This window comes from Podarcis liolepis, assembly GCF_965112155.1.
Source record: "Podarcis liolepis genome assembly, chromosome: 17".
In the NCBI taxonomy this organism is placed as follows: Eukaryota; Metazoa; Chordata; class Lepidosauria; order Squamata; family Lacertidae; genus Podarcis; species Podarcis liolepis.
In genome coordinates this window covers 4,045,348-4,065,078 of record NC_139571.1, presented here as the reverse complement: position 1 = coordinate 4,065,078, position 19,731 = coordinate 4,045,348, and the positions used below count along the sequence as shown (strand labels likewise).

General features: G+C 47.3%; 1 protein-coding gene across 2 annotated transcripts in view; it reads right to left on the bottom strand.

Annotated features, from left to right (window-relative positions):
* Nucleotides 1–637: 637 nt before the first annotated feature.
* The window catches only part of SLC6A8 (solute carrier family 6 member 8), a 36,395-nt gene continuing 17,301 nt past the window's right edge, over nucleotides 638–19,731 (bottom strand). For both annotated transcript variants that reach the window (XM_083482813.1, XM_083482814.1), the window contains exons 8-13: nucleotides 16,789–16,901; nucleotides 16,488–16,625; nucleotides 13,837–13,939; nucleotides 10,752–10,852; nucleotides 7,698–7,868; nucleotides 638–6,391 (exon numbers count right to left, since the gene is read on the bottom strand). In XM_083482813.1, the coding sequence (XP_083338939.1) occupies nucleotides 6,248–6,391; nucleotides 7,698–7,868; nucleotides 10,752–10,852; nucleotides 13,837–13,939; nucleotides 16,488–16,625; nucleotides 16,789–16,901 (770 nt within the window). In that variant the 3' untranslated portion in view covers nucleotides 638–6,247. The remainder of the gene's footprint in view (nucleotides 6,392–7,697; nucleotides 7,869–10,751; nucleotides 10,853–13,836; nucleotides 13,940–16,487; nucleotides 16,626–16,788; nucleotides 16,902–19,731) is intronic.

Genomic DNA, 19,731 nt, shown 5'->3' with positions numbered 1-19,731 from the left:
CCTTTGCTTCCAACACCCTGGAGACCTTGACATACAATGTGGCATAATGGTTATAGAGTGCTGGACTGGAACCTGGAGTACCAGGGTTCAAATCCACACTGAGCCATGAAGGTGACTGGGTGACATTGAGCCAGTCACTCTCTCTTGGTCTAACCTACCCCACGTGGCTGTTGTGAGAACTGAAAAACAAAACAAAGAGCTGCTGGGGGGAAAGAGCCATGTACTGTATATGCCTCGAACTCCATGGACAAAAGGTGGGGCAAGTATCTGGGGTCCAAGGTTCAGAGCCAGAGTCCTCATAGTCCTGCTTCTTGACCACTCCTTTATGCTTCCCAGGTGATCTTCCCTGGTGTGGCCATCACCTGCTCTCCCTCACACCTTCCCTGTTACTACAAATCTCTCTCCCCAAAGCTTTGTCTTGAAGTGGTGAAAACTATATCTCAGGTTATAGATATCTATAGCCTCCATTTTGAGTAGCCTTTTGAGTTTCCTGCATGCAGAATTTTGATTGGCTTGGTGCTGTGTGTGAGAAAAATTCTGTTCCTAACCCAGCAAGGGAACTGGTGGGTTTATGAGCAGAATTCCTCCCTCTTTCCCCCAACCAAAGCTCCCCACAATAAACAAAGACACATTCAGCTGGAAGATCAGGGTGGTTCCTTTTATTGCTATGTTCCATGATAAAGTTAGCACAAAAATCACAGACAGTATATAACCTGCACTGGGCAGGACTTGAGGGGTAGGAAGCGAAGGAGAAGGTCTGAGACAACACTGGCATTGAGACAACACTGGTGGACTTAAAGCTGAAACCCTGGAAGACTGTGTTTGGGTTCTCCCACGGCTCTGGCGATGCAGGCGTGAGTGTGCGTGCAAGAAGATGGAATAGTTGCTCTCCCAGTGAAACCTGGCCCTGAGCAGATGAGACTTCTGATAGCCACTCGCCCCTCAATTTGCAGGAGGGTGCAGGGCAGACACTTGGCACGTTCACAGATCTGGAACATCTTAATGATGGCAGCAGCAGCAGGAAGAGGTGGTGGTGTTTGGAAAATCCCTAATTTTGGGCCCAGTTGCAAGGGAAATAACTCTCACAGTTATTATGGAAACTGGAACTGGTGGAACTGGTTGGCATTCTCAGGCTTAAAGAGCACAGCAGTTATTTCATCCTCAGAACTAACCATTGTTAGCAAAACAACTTCTCACCTCCTATACCATGTTGACATTCCCCATCCCCAGCCATTCAAGAGTGGAAAACACTGGGTTCTTGGGCCCTATTGCCTTTGCTCTGGCTTGCAAATTTGTAAGGGAAACACAAAGGGGTGTAAAAATCCTGTGCAATAGCTCAGAATGTCAGGAAAAGTGGTCTGTAGTCTTACGATCAAAAGCAACAAGAGACTATTTAGATCATTAGCATAGGCCAGCAAATTCCTCTCCAATCATTATATGAGTAAGGCAGTTGCATTTATCATCACTTAGGAAAGGTGGTTTGTTTTGGTCTGGGACAGACAGGAAATCAATGGCCCCACTTTGGCAATCTGTGCCAGAAGCTAATGGCCTTTGAAAAATGAAGCAAAATCTGGCCAGATTTCAGCCCTTCCATCCATCAGGAATCCCAGACTTCCATCTGCTTTATCAAAGGGTTAGTTGTTACTTGCAGCGTGGGGTGGGGCAGAGGTTGTTTTCAGGAGATGAACAGGAGAGGCTGTGTTACATAGCTAAGCGGTAATAGGGGAGAGATGAAGAACCGACAAGAGCCGTTACAAGGGGGAGGGGTGTTTGGCAAAGGATATGCAGCTCCTAGGGCAGGTGAAAAGCTCAGCCCCAACCAAAAACCAGTACACAGTTCAGAGCTGTACAAGCCTACAATTTGGTGCCTCTTTCCAGCTGGGAAAAGAAGTTGTCCCTGATTCCCTTACCCAAAGTGCAATGTACATAGGCAGGAGGTAGGGACCAGGAAGGATGGATCATAGCATGGAGCATGACCCAATCTTCAGCTGGCCCGAGCTGATGAAGAATGATAACTCCCATCTATTGATTATTTCCCAATGTCCTATGCTAGGAACCTTGGTCATTGGCAGCAGAATATGACTCAGAAAGCACAAGGTGTCTACAGAGTCCCAGCAACTGTTGGGTGCAATCTGCGGCAAGATGTTTGAACACCTGCAGAGAGAGTAGGGCTGGACCAGGCGACATGCAAGATTCCTCAGAAAGAAAGGATCAACAGACATGCTGGTAGGACAGTGGGGTGGGTGGAGAGAATCTGAAGTGTCTCCCGGAAATGTCCAAACAACTCTTGAGAGCCAACCAGTTCTGCACCAGCACCTAGTTCCATTCCAAGGTGGTGTTCACTGCTGAGTGAGTCCCTTTGTTAATTAAATTTGTGTTTCTTAATACAATATTCCCTCTTCTTCCCATACAGAGTGTTTTGAAAGATTTGCATTTTGTAGCCAGTTAGCAATGCATGAAGGCTTCCTCTTCCAATAATTATTGGGGAACGGGGGCAGGGAGAGAAGCTATTGCCTCCATTTGAGGAGTGGTGGTAGAATAATTAAAAACAAAAGAAAACAATTTCTACCCCACTTATACAGTGCTCAGACTAAAGTTTATGTGGTTGTGTGTGCATGCAAAAACATTTAAAATATTGAAAAGATGCTGTTGTAAGAATTCATATAGGCAAGTGTGTGCAAAATGCAGAATGGGAGTCCATGTTAATAAAGGTTGTTGAACCTGAGCAGCCATGAGCATAAGAAATAGGATTGTAAGGTTTAATTTTAGGTGCTGAGGGCAGATTTTGGTTGCTGGGACTGAGAACAAACAGCACATGTCTTTTGAGGCTATTTTGGCTCTGATGCTGTGCCATAATAGGAAATGATAGAGGAAAGCATTAAAATATGACCTTTCATTCGAACAGGGAGTCACAGATCTTATACTTACAATGCAATACACATCTCAAAAAGGCACCTATATTGAGATTTTGGTAACATGCAAATATATTTAAAACGAATCATTCAAAAGGCATGTGATTAAACAACTGAGAATTCCATAATCAGCAGAAGTTTAAAAGCAAACAACTTGATAGAGGAGGAGGTGGAGAAGGTTTTCCAAAGCGCTTGCCCAAATAAAATTTGCTGGTGTTGAAGAGCATTTTGTTAAGAATTGGCAAATTTGTTATGTTGGCAAATCTCCTGCACATTTCAGGGAAGAAATTGCATGCAACTTGCATGTAGAATGTCATGTTTAACAAGTGGTATTCTGCTGTGAACCCAGCAAAATGAAACACGTGTAATCAGAGGCGCTCCTAGGCTCCCTTGCACCCTTGGCAAAGAGGTCCACCGAGGCACCCAGAGGAGTTGACATGCCATGCCTGGCTGCCCAGGGAGTGTGCAGATGGGCAGGGGGGCTCCTAGGCACTCTGAGCCAGAGTCAACAGGTGTGAATTTTGCCCCCCTGGGCAAGGGCCAATTTAAGTGACCTGTAGGTATGTCTCTGCGTGTGACTTGTCAGATGTGGTCCACAAGAACATTGCATGCTTTTTCTTGCTTGAAAGAAAGCATAACCACTTGAGTCCTGCTGGATTGGACCTCAGGTCCACCTTAGTCCAGCATTCTGTTTTCAACAGATGGCAGGCAGATGCCCTTGAGATGCTCACAGGCTGCTCATGAAGACAACATCCCTCCTCTGTTCCTCAGAGTGTGCAATTTAAAGGTATACAGCATGTGACCATGGAGGCTCTGTTTAGCTTTCTGTGCAGGAATTTTGTCATGCTAGGAGGTGGTACCTATTCTGTGAAGTATCAGTTAACACATTAAGTGCACGTTATACATTAGGAGTGTAGACAAAGCAAGCTACACGCAGCAGAGAATGGAACAAATCACTCAAGTCTTGGCTAGTGCAGCGAACACAGTGTAACCCTCATAATCCTGTCCACATTTCCTCCCCCACTGTTATTTGCTACACTGACATCCCTCCCCCACCCACTCCACACAACCCCCCCGCTACAATTTCCAAACACCCCAATCCCCTGTAGCATGAGGTTGGCTTGTTATGCAATTTAATCTCATTATATATATATATATTTATATGTATGTATTTATGAAACAAATATAGACATAATATTTATAATTTTGTCACAAAATAAAATTCTGTGATATCTCTCTCTTTGTCTCTGCTTTTTTTTTACAACCTGCAGAAATATTAAGAAAATTATATTTCTCTTTCTTTTATAAGTGCTTCCAATAAAAATATACACGCGAGAAGCTTTTTGTACTGTTAAAGTTATGCTTGTTTGAGATATATGTATAAGTATGTGAGTTTATCACTCTCTCTCTCACACACACACATACTATCTCTTACTCTGTCATAGAAAATGTGCAAATTAAAAGCGTAGCAAACATATTTTTTTTGAGGGAGTGTGGGAGGAGAAGCTAAGCATAGAGGGATACCAGCTACTTGTTTCAGAGACAGGAAACTGGTCAGATCCTGTCAGGCAGGGTTAAGGGATTTTGAGTATAATCTTGACTTGGACACACAGGACACCTGGGTTCCTTATCTAAGTTAAGGGAGAATTCCACATGTCGTCTGACCCCACCCCACTCCAGTAATCAGGAAGAAAATTCCCACAAATCATTTCACAAGTTGGATTTCAGAGCGCTGCTTAAGATACACTGGCGCAAGGGGTGGGGCACCTGCAGAAATGTTGGTCATCAAGAACCTCCGCCTCCCACGGTCGACATGCTGTTCCTGCCAATCAGCTGTGTGGGCACCAATGAACATGGGTTGCCACTATTTGAGAACACATCTGAACCTCAAAAAGGGACCCCCCTAGTTGTCACATGAATGACCCAAACAGTGAACCTGGAGCAGCCAGCAAGTGTTCCTTGACCATTGTACCTAAATGGTACCCAAGTTTGCAAACACCTGTCTGTCAGGTTCAGACTTTACATTTTTAGGTGTATGCCCCAGAAGTGTAGCACGTGAGGGAGTCCAGAGGCCGAGGCCTGCTGCACTTCCCCCTTGATCAGTCTGCCATGTCTGAATAATAGAGTGACTTAATAGCAGGGAGCCTTAGGAGGTGTTGGGAACCTGCAGGCGGCCAGAAATTTACGAAAGGGGTTTGTTCTTTGCAGGGGAAGACAGAGGGGTTGGCAATACCACAGAGTGAGTTTGAGGAAACTTTCTAATGCTGTTAAACACAGTTTCCCACAAAGCGCTCCAAAGATCTATGCCATCCTGTGGCAGAGATTATGCCAGGGTTTGCTTCTGAATCAGATGCTGGTATATCTGAGAGCAGTTCTGTGCACCCGGGCTTAATGCAGGGGAGAAGTCAGGGGTATAAAAGAGTTCCTTTGTGCACTGTAAACCTCAGCCCAAGGGCCGGGTTGCGGCTGGCTGCTTTACAAAACCCTTCTGTTGGGGCAGAGGAATGGGCTTCCCGTAACACTGTGGTTGGTCAAGGAAGTGGGCCCAAGGACGGCAGACATTATGCCTTGCCTCCCCGTGGGGACGGCAGGGCTATTCCACACAGGCCATTGGAGGCAGGGAGGGGTACATTTGCCACCTCAACGCAACAGGGACCCAGCTGCTCACCACAAGCTGCGGGATATGGCTCCCCCACTTGCCACTGTGGGTCGCACCCAGGTGTCCTGGTTCACAGCACCCCTTTTTTAACCCCTTCCTGCTTCTTTTGACTGTCTCCTCTCACAGAGCAGGAGTGGAACCCAGGCGTCCTGCATCTAACCCGTTAAGATCCCAGAGAGCTCTGGGAATAAAATTCCAGGACTTCTGGATCCCTTTGGGTGGGAGGGAATTCTCCCTCCTGTGTGTTTGGCTAAATATAGATAGGTAAGAGATATATAATGCATATATAGAAATTTAAAATATTTTATCTTTAAAAAATAACTTTTCTTTTTAAAAAAATGTAAATCTAAGGCTCTCTCTCCCCCCACTTCCCTCCCCCCACCCCCCACCCCTATGGCCTTTAGGACCCCCACCCTCCACTCAGAGATGTGAGGGGCTGGCTCTCCCTCTCGCCCAGCTGGGCTTCATTCTGGCCCCTGAGAGGAGAAGGTGGGAAGTGAATAAAGAACCAGCAATACCTTTCCCCCCAACAAGCAGGGAGCACCGCCCCCCATTCCACACATGGCAGGTGAACTGTATCCCCCCTCCCCCTCCCCCCCCAATGGCAGCCAGGGGTTGAGTGGCACAAAGACCTCTTGTGGCCTCTTGTTGTGGGAGAACAGTGGACGAGCATTGGTCACATGACGCTCTCCAGGATGACTGCCTTGCTGCCCCCATCTGAGGCAGGAGTCAAGGTGGTCAGAACGCCAAATTCTGATTCAGGCACCTTGTATTCCAGATGGTGCAACCCCCAGATCGGCTGGGTGAGGTGGTGCCAGCGCTGTTGAGTGGAGAGAAACAGACAGTGAAGACCTGTAGAAACTCAACAAATGCATGCTTTTTTGCACATAATACATTCTCTGTGCCCTTTACTACTAGAGACATTGACAGTCTCATAGCCAATGCCCCCAGCAACACACTAACCTGACATGGCCTTCACGTACACTCTCTCTCTCAAAGGATGGCCAAGGCTTCAGCAGTGCTGCTCTCTTCCTTGCCCCTTCCCACCACCACCACCTAACCTTAAACACACTGTGCTTACATTTTCTCTTAACTTTGCAAAAGTTGGAATGTTTCTGTACTTCCCCCATCATGTCACCAGAAGAGTAAACAGCTACAGAAGACTCAAAGTAACTTCAACTCAAGCCAGAGCTCTCAGAGCAAATTGTTACGGTGGCAGCAATCCCTGAAGTATCCCTTCTCAGTATTTTTCTTTTTTTGGTTGAGTTTTTCTGCCTTGAGCCATTCAATGTCAAAACTTCTACTTTTCTGTTTATATGCTTTAATTTGATATTTGTCTCTCTACAGCCTTAAGACGATTCTCCAGATCTGCCTTTGACAAAATGGACAGGCAGGCAGGCAAGTGGGTGGAAATGGGATGTTTTCCCAAGCTTATACTCCTCTTCTAGTTTTGCATCTTATGGTTATTGTGCTAAAAATGGCAGAAGCACCGAAAAATAAAACTAGCCTGCTAGATCTGGGTGAAAGGGCAATGCACTAAGTGAACTGAGATGGCTCCATGTGCCTACGAAGTGCCTCAAATTCTCTAAAGGAAACAAGCACCAGCATGTCTGTAGGGCTCTCACTGGCGGTATCAGATCAGCAAGCAGCCCAGGCAGCACGGCACGTCTAAGCCACGGCTGCTGAGAAGCATCTCAGGAGGGAGGAGCTGGGGGGGGGGCACCAAAGGAGGAAAGGAGAGGGCTGGCTGCAGGCTGTGGCCACAGTAGCCTCTGCAAACTGATCAGATCACTGACCTGGACAAGTCACTATAGGAGCAGGGGAGCAGCGACCCAAAGAAATCAGGAGCCCTCCACAGTCAGCGCTCAACAGGGTCAGCTGGCAAGGGGCAGGGGCTCTTCTGGCACAACTCATGGCTGCTGCGCACTGGGGCAGGTGGGAGTTGAAACATGCATGGCTTCAGCACATGTCTACAATCCTCATGGGCTAGAGTGCTTCAGCATGCATTGCCCCCTGGCACACCCCTGGTCAAGTGTGGGATGTTCACCCTCCAGGCTCAAACCCACCCCCTTGAACCTGGGAGTCCTGGGTCTCTTCCATTCTGGAGATCTGGGAAGGAGCCTCACCTCAGCCAGTGTCCCCTTGGCACGGATGAGCTTGTAGAGAGCAGTAAGAGGGACACACAGCATGGAGGATAGTGCGAAGCCCCAGCCGATGGCTTCTCCCCACCAGGGGTAGACATAGCTGTTGTTGTAGATCAATGGCTTGTAGTAGGCAACATTGAAAAGAAAGACGCCCTGGAAAAGTGGGGGGAAGGGGGGGCAGAGAGGTATCAAGTGGTTGTCAGGTGCCTTGTGGCAGCTTCCATTCCTACAGCAGTCAGGTTTTCTAACCCCACCTCCCCTCCAAACCTTTCAGTTTTCCTTTCTTTTCTTGCTTAGAATGAAAATGTTGGTATCCCTCTTTAATATTTTGGCCATGTTCTGGTGAATGGACCCATCTCTAGGGAGCATTCAAGTTGTTCTCTAAGGTGTCCACACATGGGGTTTTTGCCATCGTGGCTCACACAGCTCTACATACCCAATCAGACACACGGGAGGCACCCAAGATTGCAGCCACTTCCTTCGGGTGACCTTACTATGTGGACAATGGCTGCTTGCTGTCACAACTGTTGATAGAAGCAGGTTTTCCATCTGCAAAAAGCTGCTCACAACAGCAGCAGCACCTGGGTATGGAAAGCGATTGGGAGCATTCTTGTGATCCTTAGAGAGTGCACGCTATAAGTGTGTATGCCTGAGTGTGCAGACCCATGTTTGCCACTTGCAGGAGGCAAAGTGTATTGGGACAGATTTAATATTGCCAACACAATCCTGGGCTGCATCAATAGGAGTATAGCATCTAGATCAAGGGAAGTAATAGTGCCACTGTATTCTGCTCTGGTCAGACCTCACCTGGAGTACTGTGTCCAGTTCTGGGCACCACAGTTCAAAAAGGACACTGACAAACTGGAACGTGTCCAGAGGAGGCCAACCAAAATGGTCAAAGGCCTGGAAACGATGCCTTATGAGGAACGGCTAAGGGAGCTGGGCATGTTTAGCCTGGAGAAGAGGAGGTTAAGGGGTGATATGATAGCCATGTTCAAATATATAAAAGGATGTCACATAGAGGAGGGAGAAAGGCTGTTTTCTGCTGCTCCAGAGAAGCGGACACGGAGCAATGGATCCAAACTACAAGAAAGAAAATTCCACCTAAACACTAGGAAGAACTTCCTGACAGTAAGAGCTGTTCGACAGTGGAATTTGCTGCCAAGGAGTGTGGTGGAGTCTCCTTTTTTGGAGGTCTTTAAGCAGAGGCTTGACAACCATATGTCAGGAGTGCTCTGATGGTGTTTCCTGCTTGGCAGGGGGTTGGACTCGATGGCCCTTGTGGTCTCTTCCAACTCTATAATTCTATGATTCTATGATTCTAATATTCCTGTTTTGCAGGCATGAAGGAAGGCCAAGAGCCACAGCTGAGCTGGAATTTGAACCCAGTTCTCTGCTAGGTTCCAGGGCACCTCTACAGAGGTTGTTTGTCAGATGTGTCATGGTGTCTGCCCAGCCTCTGTGAACAAGAACTCACACCTCGCCTCTCTGTCAACATTACATTTGTATGAAATCTGTTTGGAATCTGTAGAAGTCTAGCAGCCATTACCTCACTGGTAAGGGTTGTTAGATTTCAGGTGTGAAGCATCAATATTTTGATGAGATGAGAACTTTGGTTCTCCCCTCATGTGAGGCTGCAGTCCTGATCCACTGGGCACAGCCCACTAGGTGTCCTTAGCCACCCTCACCAGGCTGTGCCTCATTCCACCAGGCCTCACCTCTTGGCACCACCCTTTAGCTCCCAAGCTCCCTAACCTGACAAGCCAAATCAGTGGTGGCACCGAGGGGGGGGGGCATCTGAAGTGGTGGTGTTGGTGGGGCAGAGAAATAGAGCAAGAATTGGTCACATGTGGTTCTATGGGGACATACAGATTCTGAGAGGAGAAGGCAGAGCACTCTCCTGCTTGAAAACAGCTGTAGCTCTACATTTAGCTGCCAATGGGATTACGGAGAAGATGCAAATATTTCTTGTCTGGAGTTGGCTTCACCATGACCTAGGAAGGGGAGGCAACCACCTCCAACAAAAGACTTTGGGCGCAGTTAGGGGCAGCAGAGGGGGAGGCAGACAAAGCAGGTCAAATGCACCATGTAGTTGTCACTCCACGACATGTGAATGCCAGAGAGAGAAGATCCAAAATGGTGCATTCACCTTCTCCCTCCTTAGCAATCCCTTGGGAAGTTTGAGTGCACCAGTCTCTGTCTGTTGAAAAGGAGTGGCAGAAGATCACAGTAATTCCTGGTAATGTCAGTGAGTTTTCTGCAGGTGAACTTCCCCAGGGGATTTTGCAGCAGCTTAATTAGTAGGAAGGAAAATGTGTCATTTTGGGTTTTCTGCTTCAGGCATCAAAATGTTTTTGCCCAGTCTTGCATCCCTGAAGCACCATTTGTGTGTGTCATGCCACACACCTCTTTTTTTCCTCCTCAGCTTTGCTCATTTTCCTACCACTTATCGCTATGCCTGGAAAAGTTTGAGCCACTAAATCTTACTCTGTGTGTGTGTGTGCCTGGCTGCTGTTAAAAATGTGAGCAGGGTCAGCAAAAAAAGGCAGCCACTCTGCTCTGAGCTGCAAAAGTGTCACCTGTTGCATTTCTCCCCAAATGATTCAGTGCTTTTGCTCAGGAACAGGACAGCCACCTGACTTGCAGGCAGACTGTAGTTCAGGGGCAGAGCATTTTCTTGCCACACAGAAGATCTCAGGTTCAATCTCCAGCATCTCCTGGTAGGGCTGAGAACGTTCCTTGTCTGAAACCCTGGAAAGCTGCTGCCTGTCAGTGCAGACAAGCTGAGCTACATGGACCAATGGACCTGAGTATGAGGCAGTTCCCTTCCTGTGTGTCTTTAGTGGCAGCCGGATTCACACACAGGAGAATCATTTCCTGCTGGATTTCTGCCTGTCATCCACCAGTTTAAGGCCCAGAAATCCTACTGTGGAATAGTTAAGCTAGGAACAGCTTTTATACTGGCACACAAGAGATGTCCTTCAATCCACGGCCCACACCACTCTCCCCCCTTAGAATCCCACCCTGGAGAATTACCAGGCAGATGAAAGGAGTCAGGAACATCCAGCACCACTTCATCCACAGGGAGGGCCGGTAGCCAATCATGCAGGCAATGTCATCCATGAAACGATCGGCACCTGGAGGAAGTTGGGAGAGCGCATGAGAGCATAGCAAGAGCCCGGCTGGCTCAGAACCAAGGACTGTCCAGGCCAGCATCTTGCTTCCCACAGCAGCTGATATGGTGTTGATGGGAGAGCAGGAGGGAATAGCCCTCTCCTGCTGTAGCTCCTCAGCCAATAGTACTCTTGCAGCGGTTCTCAACTTGTGGGTCCCCAGATGTTGTTGGACTACAACTCCCATCATCCCTGAGCTCTGGCCTTGCTAGCTAGGGGTGATGGGAGTTGTAGTTCAACATCTGGGGACCCACAGGTTGAGAAAGGCTGTCTTAAGGGAAATGCTGCCTCTTTGAGATGAAGCAAAGGTTTCTGATTCTTTGTTCCAACCCCTCCTGGAGCCTCTTGGAAAGCCCTTGGCCCCACGTAGGCAGCCCTGCTCGCCTGCTCCTCCCTCTTCCCTCTCCTAGTTGCGACAGATAAAACAGGAACCTTTCAAGGGCACAGCTCTGCCCAGGAGCCCAGAGAGGAAAGGGAAGTAGAGACACCTATGACTGGGGATGGGGCAGAACAAAACATGCCAGTTTCAACTTTTGCCCACATTTGCTGCACACACAAGGTCACACCTCGTTTTGCTCCCGACCCGTTAAGCCAGAACAATGCTAACCCTGACCTTGAACACACAATCACTAAGTGAGCATGTTCATGTGGAATAGTTACCATTCAGCCCCTTTTAACTGCCCCACTGTGCTTCTAACTATGATGGCTGAAGTGTGCAGCTTGGCCCCACAACTATGAGTGCCCTGCAGCGTGCATGGCCCTGGCACCAAAAGTTGTGGGTGCCCAGCCCCTTCATGGGGAATTCTGTGGGTGCTTGGGCACCCAGGGCCCCAGCGAGTTGACACCTATGGCATGAGGTATTGTTTATGTGGGGGAAAGGTGCTTAATGTTTTCCCTTTGCAATGGAGTGTGCAGGGGCCTTTTGTGAAATCCACTCTTTTGTTGCTTTTCAGCCACTCAGACTATGAAATATGTAAGGGAGTTTAGGTGTGCGTTAGCCAGAGGTGGAGCTAGCTGCTCCGGCACCTGGAGCAGCACACATGCTGTGCACCTGGGGGCGGGGTGAGCATCCTGGGGGGGCGGGGTGATGATGTCACCCCCCTCAGGGATGACATCTGGGGCAGACCGCACCCCCCACCCCTTCCTCCGCCAGTGGTTAGAGCCAGTCCAAATGAGCAGCAGAACATGCTGGGAAACGGTTCCTGGGTTGTTTTAGGCTCCAGATGTGGGTGGGGTTGATGATGAAATGCTCCCTCATATATTTTACAAAGGAATAAACACATTTGCAAGGAGAAGAATGGTAGTCTGCCCTTTCCTTTGCCAAGCTAGCTATCTGTGGGTATTTCCCCACACGCATCCGGTCATGGGACCTTCCGCTTGCCCCACTGGCAGTCTAAAGTCCAGGAACTGTTCTAGCATGAGACCAACCCTTAAAGCAGGAGTAGGGACGTGGGTGGCACTGTGGGCTAAACCACAGAGTCTAGGGCTTGCCGATCAGAAGGTCGGCAGTTCGAATCCCCACGACGGGGTGAGTTCCCGTTGCTCAGTCCCTGCTCCTGCCAACCTAGCAGTTCGAAAGCACGGCAGCGCAAGCAGATAAATAGGTACCGCTCTGGCAGGAAGGTAAACGGCATTTCCGTGCGCTGCTCTGGTTCACCAGAAGCGGCTTAGTGATGCTGGCCACATGACCCGGAAGCTGTACGCCGGCTCCCTCAGCCAGTAAAGCGAGATGAGTGCCACAACCCCAGAGTTGCCTGCAACTGGACCTAATGGTCAGGGGTCCCTTTACCTTTTAGCTAACATGGCACCTTGTTAGCTAAACACCTGGAGGACACAGCATTGGCTGCCCTTGCTTTAAATCTGTGGCAAGTGACCTTGTGCCATATATTTGCTAGACTGACATTTTGCCTGCTGTTTCAAACCAAGGCTGTCATAGTGTTGACCATGTAAACAAATTACACCACTCCGTGGTTGTTGGCTCCCTTGGTGCAAATTGAAAGGGCATTTTCACACATGAGGCCTAAATCCCTTTGAGTCTCTTGCACACTGCAGGCAAAAGCTCCCTGGAGGAAAGGTGCCATATAAATGCAATAAATAAAATGAAATACAAGACAGAAAGCTGAAAAGAATAATTTGTAATACAAATGAGCATTCTGGCCAACAGTGTTTTTTGTTTTTGTTTTAAAATCACATTAAAACACCCTCCTTTCACTTGCAAAGTACGTTGGGCGTCTGTGACTTCCAACCCCCAAGCAGTGCTGAGTCTCACGCCTGATCTGGCCCTCATCTCCCTGCAGTTTATTCCCCAGAGGTTCTTTCCCTCTCCCCATCTGGAAAACAGTGCCAGGTGGGAATAAGGCAGGTGGAAAGGCTCAGTGACACACAGACTCAAAGCCCCTCAATTCCCCACAAGCCAACGGAAAACATTTATGTTTAAAAACATGAGTCTGCCCTGGCCACATGAAGTTTGGGGTCCCGTCTACACTATGCATTTAAAGCAGCATTGTGTCACTAGGAACAGAATCCTGGGAACTGTAGTTTGTTAAGGGTGCCGAGTGTAGTTAGGAGACCCCTATTCCGCTCTCAGAGCTACAATTCTCAGAGTTCTCTGGGGAAAAGAATAGATTGTTAAATCACTCTGGGAATTCTTTGAAGGTAGCACGGGGGGGGGGGGCAGGTTGTGTCCTTTATGCTGTCCAGTGTTTGCTACAAATAAGTAAGTGATTTCTCTCCAAAGGTGGCACCCATCTTAAACGCAACAGTGGTCTCCCTCTCCACCCAAGAGTACTAGAAACATTTTCTCCAATTTATCCAGAGTGCAGCCTGTACACATCTGTGACAACTATGTGGCATTCTGGTGGACCAGCGTGCAGTGTCAACATTTGCGACTGCTTCTCTGTTTAGCCAATTGAGTTCCCCCCACTCTTCCAAAGAGGGATACAACTTACCGTAAACCCAGCCGACTGCTACGCACTCCCAGAAGGCCTGCCACAGAAGGGTCGTGCCACTTGCCGAGTAGTAATCAAATAGCTGGAAGACATACATACCCCCCTGGGTGGAGGGCCTGGGTGTGAGGTTCGCAGGGCACAACAAAATGCTTATCCACTGGCTTCTTGTCCCTAGCACCTGGCTCCTACCATCCCACACCTCCCTTCAACATTCCTGAAACACCTCCATTCTTCTAACCAGGGGGTCAGCCTTACTTCTTAGCAGTGGTTCAGAGCAGCTCATTTCTCCAAAGCAGGAGCAACGCTTCTTTTCCAGGCACTGCTTTTGAGAACCCACTTCTCCTGCTTAGGGACAGCAAGGAGTGGAGAAAGGAAGAGCAGCAGTGCGGGGAGGCAGGTGCTGAAGAGGATGGCTGGCCCACAGGCAAAGGGGTCTGTGGCAAGAGAAGGTAGGCCTGTCAGAGGCCTGAGGTGGTGAATATAAATTGTGCACCCTCCCGCCATGTACACACACCCTGTGGCAACAGTGGTGCTTCTGGGATTCCCCTGCACCTGTCAGGGGCTGCAGGACGGGCTGCATCTGGGAATCCCAGGCTGTCCTTACTCCTTTCTTCAGGGTGATGTCACTGCCCAAATACGGGCACCAAGGGAAGACTGTCAATAAAGGACTCCCTGCCCACATGATCACAGGGTGCTTGTTGCAGCTGACCTGATGGCTTAGTCGTTTGAGCCTCACCTCACCCTCAGTCATGTGCTCTGATTACAATTCATGTGCTCTGGCACACAGTTCAGGAATCTCATAGCAGAGGGTTTGTGCCTAAAAATAGGAGCGGCCACCTTCTTGCTGCACTTAACAGACATAACTGCCTCTGCTTCAAACACTGAATTCCAGTACAACCCATACCATGTCTTTCAGAAGTATGTCCTACTGAATTTAACAGGGCTTGCTCCAAGGTAAGCAGGTTAGGACTGCAGCCTTGTTGCCAATGGTTCAGGTGGGCTGTCCACCATTTTTTTTAAAGCATCACCTGTACATATTTTCAATTAAATGTTTGTGCAGCACTGTGCTTCAATATTTATTTTTTAAAGCTCAGATCAGGGGTTTTTTAAGTTCAAAAATTGCCCAGGGGAGAGGGAAGTGGTATTGCGATGTCTAAGCCACCAGACAATCAGTACTGTGCACAGCCAGTTGCTCCCAACTCACTGAACGGTTTTCTTGGGCCTGGTTCTGAAAAGGAATAGGTACACCCAACAGCCACCAGAATCATAGAATCATAGAGTTGGAAGAGACCACAAGGGCCATCGAGTCCAACCCCCTATGTAGTGGTGAGTGCACTTCTAGAGCACAGCGGCCATTGATTCTAAGCCCATCTGTTTGCACACTCAAGTAAAGGACAGCTGGCAGGTGCAGTTGTGGCAACAAAGGCATAGCAGAGGCCCTTGATAAGCTACTTAATCAGGCAGGGGCGTGAAGAGGGAGCAGGAGGCCCCTGGCAGCTCCAGGATCTTGTGTCAATTTTTGTCTGACCTCAGCTGATAGCTATTCACTGCCAGATCTGCCTATACTCTCTGACCGTAAAGCCAACCCCTTTCCTGCTTTGCAATGAGATCTCTTTGTCAGGTCACTTATACCTTCGCGTAGCTCCCCTGAGCAAGACCATTAGTCTATTTTGGACAATGGCACACAAGGTGAGCCAGCCTTAATAGATCAAGGTAAAGGCGCCTCAGCTGCTGTGTACAGTCATCAAAACAATAACTGAGAAACACCTAGACTGAGTGGAGCCCCTGTAGATCCCTTTTTGGAAATTAAGGCCTTGCAGAACATGCCCTGTTAGGTTAAGCTGGGCTTCTTACAAGACTTCAGCAACAATTGGATTCCACGTAAGTCCTGAGATGCATTGCAAAATAAGCTTCACTAAACCTGAACTGTTACATAACTCAGATCTAAAGTCTTGCAGGCAGATTGCAGCCACTTTGCCAGCAAGTAGAACAACAGAGACTCAAATCTTTCCAGCCTGAAAGCCATATCAATGCATATTTTTGCTTTGTTCTGTTCTAGCATGTGTTTGGGAATAATTGGCAATTAAAATTTTACTACACTTTTTTTTTTTGCTTTGCTTGTATTCTGGATCTGACTGTGAGAGCAGCAGGAGGAGCCCAAATTTACTAGCAACGATATTAGCGACCTTGGACCACAGATTTGGGGTGCCATTAAAGGATGATGGAATACAATCTACTGAGAACTTGAGACCTAGGGCAACTAGGAAGCTGCATTCTCTGCTCCCCTGGAAGAACATCAGGGCAAAGGAAACATCAGCACCACACATCAGCCAGAGAGGGAGAAGCAGCAGGGAGCTTCTTTCCTCCTATCCTTCCAGAAAGAAACACTCTGTTCCAGCTGCCCTGGGAGAGCAGAGCAAAGGAAAGGAAAGCTAAGGACTGCCAGGACTATGTAGATTTTAGGAGATATGTGTGTGTGCACAAATCTTATTGCAATGGATTGTAAGTCGCCTTGAGGATCTTTGAGAGAAAGGTGGGGTATAAATCTTCTACATAAACAAAATCTCCTGCACCAAGTCCTCCTCATTCATTCCAGTGATGCTTGTGCAGGGAGAAGGTCACAGTGAGGGAGGTCCTCTGTTGTATTATACCTCGGTCACCATGGACAGCTCAAGGAAGAAGCAGACAGCACAGGAGACAGCCACAATGACCTCTCGCTGGAATCGGAAGGTGTAGGCGGCTGGGAAGAAATCCAGGATACCAGTGATAAAGCCTTCAACGCCCACAAACTGTGAAGGTGGGGAGTGAGATATAAAAGCAAGGCGATTGGAGAAAGAAGGAAGGAAAATAGTAAGATGTCGGGCAATGTGCTTGCTTTGCCCTCCCCTCCTCCTTCATGAAAACACTCTGCTTCTTGGCCACTTCCCGCCCTGCCCTCCCCCAAACTCTCACCTGGCTATCCAAGCCCAGGAGCAGCAGCATGAAGAAAAAGAGGGCAGCCCAGAGTGGAGCGACAGGCATCAGAGTGACAGCTCGTGGGTAGGCGATAAATGCCAGGCCAGGCCCTGGGAAGAGGGGAGGAAGGAAGAGACAATCTTAGAATGCTGGAACATGTGGCTCCCATTAAGGGAAGTTGGGGCTGTATTCAACCAAGAGTGGACCCAGTGACATTAAGAAACCTTAGTTAGTGATGCCCATTAACTTCAATGGGTTTACTCTGAGTAGAACTAGTGTTGACTACCAGCCTCAGTCACACGTACCCCATGCAAGCACTGATGTTGGCAGCTAGGGCAGAAGTCCATCTCTATAAATGTCTGGCACACATTTAGTAACAATAAAGCAAGCCTCTAGTTACCAGGGCTGCAGAAATGAGGTGGCCACTCCAGCTCAGAGCTCTACACAGCTCTCTGGTTCTCCTCCGGTTTGAAGTGGAGCAAATTATGCATGATTGACTTGAATAATTTATTGGACCTACTACATTGGCATCAAACCAGAATTCGATGGCTGCTGAGTTCAGGCAGTCCTGGTTATTCCTACACACTTTTATTGTTGTGCAATGCAAGTGCTGGAGTGGGCTTTGGCTTTCACATTCAGCATCCAAAGGATCTCAGCATTCATTTTCCTCCCTCAAAACAAAACCAGTTTCAAGCCCTTATGGGCTTTGAAGGATGTGGGCAGCACATACTAAGATATTACGAACTAGAAAGAGGGAGGGTTGGAGGAAAAGTACCATTATTCAGATTGCTATGTAGCTTTTTGCCTTTCTCATGACAAGCAGGGTCTAACCATCCGTTATGCAAAATAAGCCAATATAAATCCGCAGAAGTCTCAGAATTTAGCTTTTCTTGGAACGCAGTATCAATCAATCATAAATTTATTTCTTTACCAAATTGGACTATCAAAGCGTGAAATGACATTCAACTATGGTTTACTCAGAGGAGACACAATGAAATGAATGAACATGACTAAGTTAGGTCCATTAATTTCAATATGCCTGGTCTGAGCAAAACTTAGTTGAATACCAAGCATGGTGTTTTATCACTGATAAGACAAAAAAAAAAAATACTCACAAACAGCATCTTTAAAAGCAACACAAAACAGTGTATTTAAAATGATGGGAGGGGGGGAGAGAAATCAAATTAATCAAAACACTTAAATTCTAACTTTTGTAATTGGTCATCAAGAAAAATGATATACAGTAAATCCATACCTAGCTTTAACAGCAGCAAGGCCAAAACAACAACAAGAGTACTTATAAATGGACAAAATATTAATCCCATTCACAACATAAATAAACTCAAACCTAAGTTGGACAGGTCATATGTAACAAACCCTTTTTGTTATTATTTCTGCATCAGATCATAAACTGGATAAATAAAGAGATATGAAGAAGATCCTCTAACTCATTTCCTCCAGTTTAAAAGAATCTCTGCTCTTTTGGTATCCTCATATAATTAAGTGCATTTCCATCTCCAGTAGCCACAAACCAAAGGAATCTAAAGGGGTTTCCTGAGATGGGTGTCCTAGAACTCTATCGAGTAACATTCCGGTTGAAATGTTTTCTTAGCACAGGGGGAAAAAACACATGAGAAGGTGAAGACTTCTAAACTATGTGCTAACTAAAATCAGCAGCATTGCAGAATATGCGCTACCTTTTACTAGAGGTTAGTTGTTGTTCAGAGTTTACACAGCTCTAGCTATCCAAACATGTTTTAATACAGGCAAGGGAGACCAGTGGCTCTCCAAACATTGTTAGACTCCAACTCCCATCATCCCTGACCATTGGCATAAATGGGCATGATGAGAGTTGGAGTCCAACCAAAGAGAGAAGGCAAAACTGCTCAACACCTACTTTGCTGCTGTCTTCACCCAAAAGGAAAGCAGTGCCCAACTTGGTGATAACAGAATAAACGACACAAGAAGGAAGCTGCAGCCCAAGATAGGAAAAGAGGTGCTAAGGGAACACCTTGCTACTTTGAACGAATTCAGATCTCCAGGGCCTGATGAGCTGCACCCAAGGGCACTAAGAGCTTGTAATCTCAGAGGCTGTGTCTATAATCTTAGAGAATTCCTGAAGAACAGGTGAGGTCCCTGCAGATTAGAGGAGGGGTGTGAGCACTTAGAAAAGGATGCTGTGATTAGTAAAATCCAGCAGAGGTTTCTTGAAAACAAGTCATGCCAGACAAATCTCATTTCTTTTTTTAAAAAAAGATTTACAAGCTAGGTGTATCAGGGGAATGCTGTGGATGCAGTGTATCTTGATTTCAGTAACATTTTTGACAAAGTCCCCCAGAATACTCTTGTGGAAAAGCTAGTAAAATGCAGGCTAGACGAGGTAACTGTTAGGTGGATTTGTTGCTGGGAGACTGATCAAACCCAAAGAGTACTCATTAATGGCTCCTCATCATCCTGGAAAAAAAGTGACAAGTGAGGTGCCACAGGGTTCTGTCCTGAGCTGGTTGTTGTTCAATGTCTTTATAAATGACTTGGATAATGGAACTGAGGGGACGCTCATCAAATTTGCAGATGACCCCCAAACTAGCAGGTAGCTAATGCCAAAGAAGACAGAATGAGAATTCAATATGACCTTAACAGATTGAAGAACTGGGCCAAAAGTAACAAAATGAATTTCAGTAGGGCCAAATGTAAGGTTGTGCACTTAGGCAGGAATAACCTGGCACACAAATGTAATATGGGGGGCACCTGGCTTGCACGTGAAAAGGATCTAGGGGTCTTAGTAGACCACAAGCTTACAAGCTTAACGTGAGTCAACAGTGTGATGCAGCAGCGCAAAAAAAGAAAGAAAGAAAGCTACTGATATTTTAGGTTGCATCAACAGAATTATAGTGTCTCAATCATGAGAAGTAATAGTCCTGCTCTATTCTGCCTTGGTCA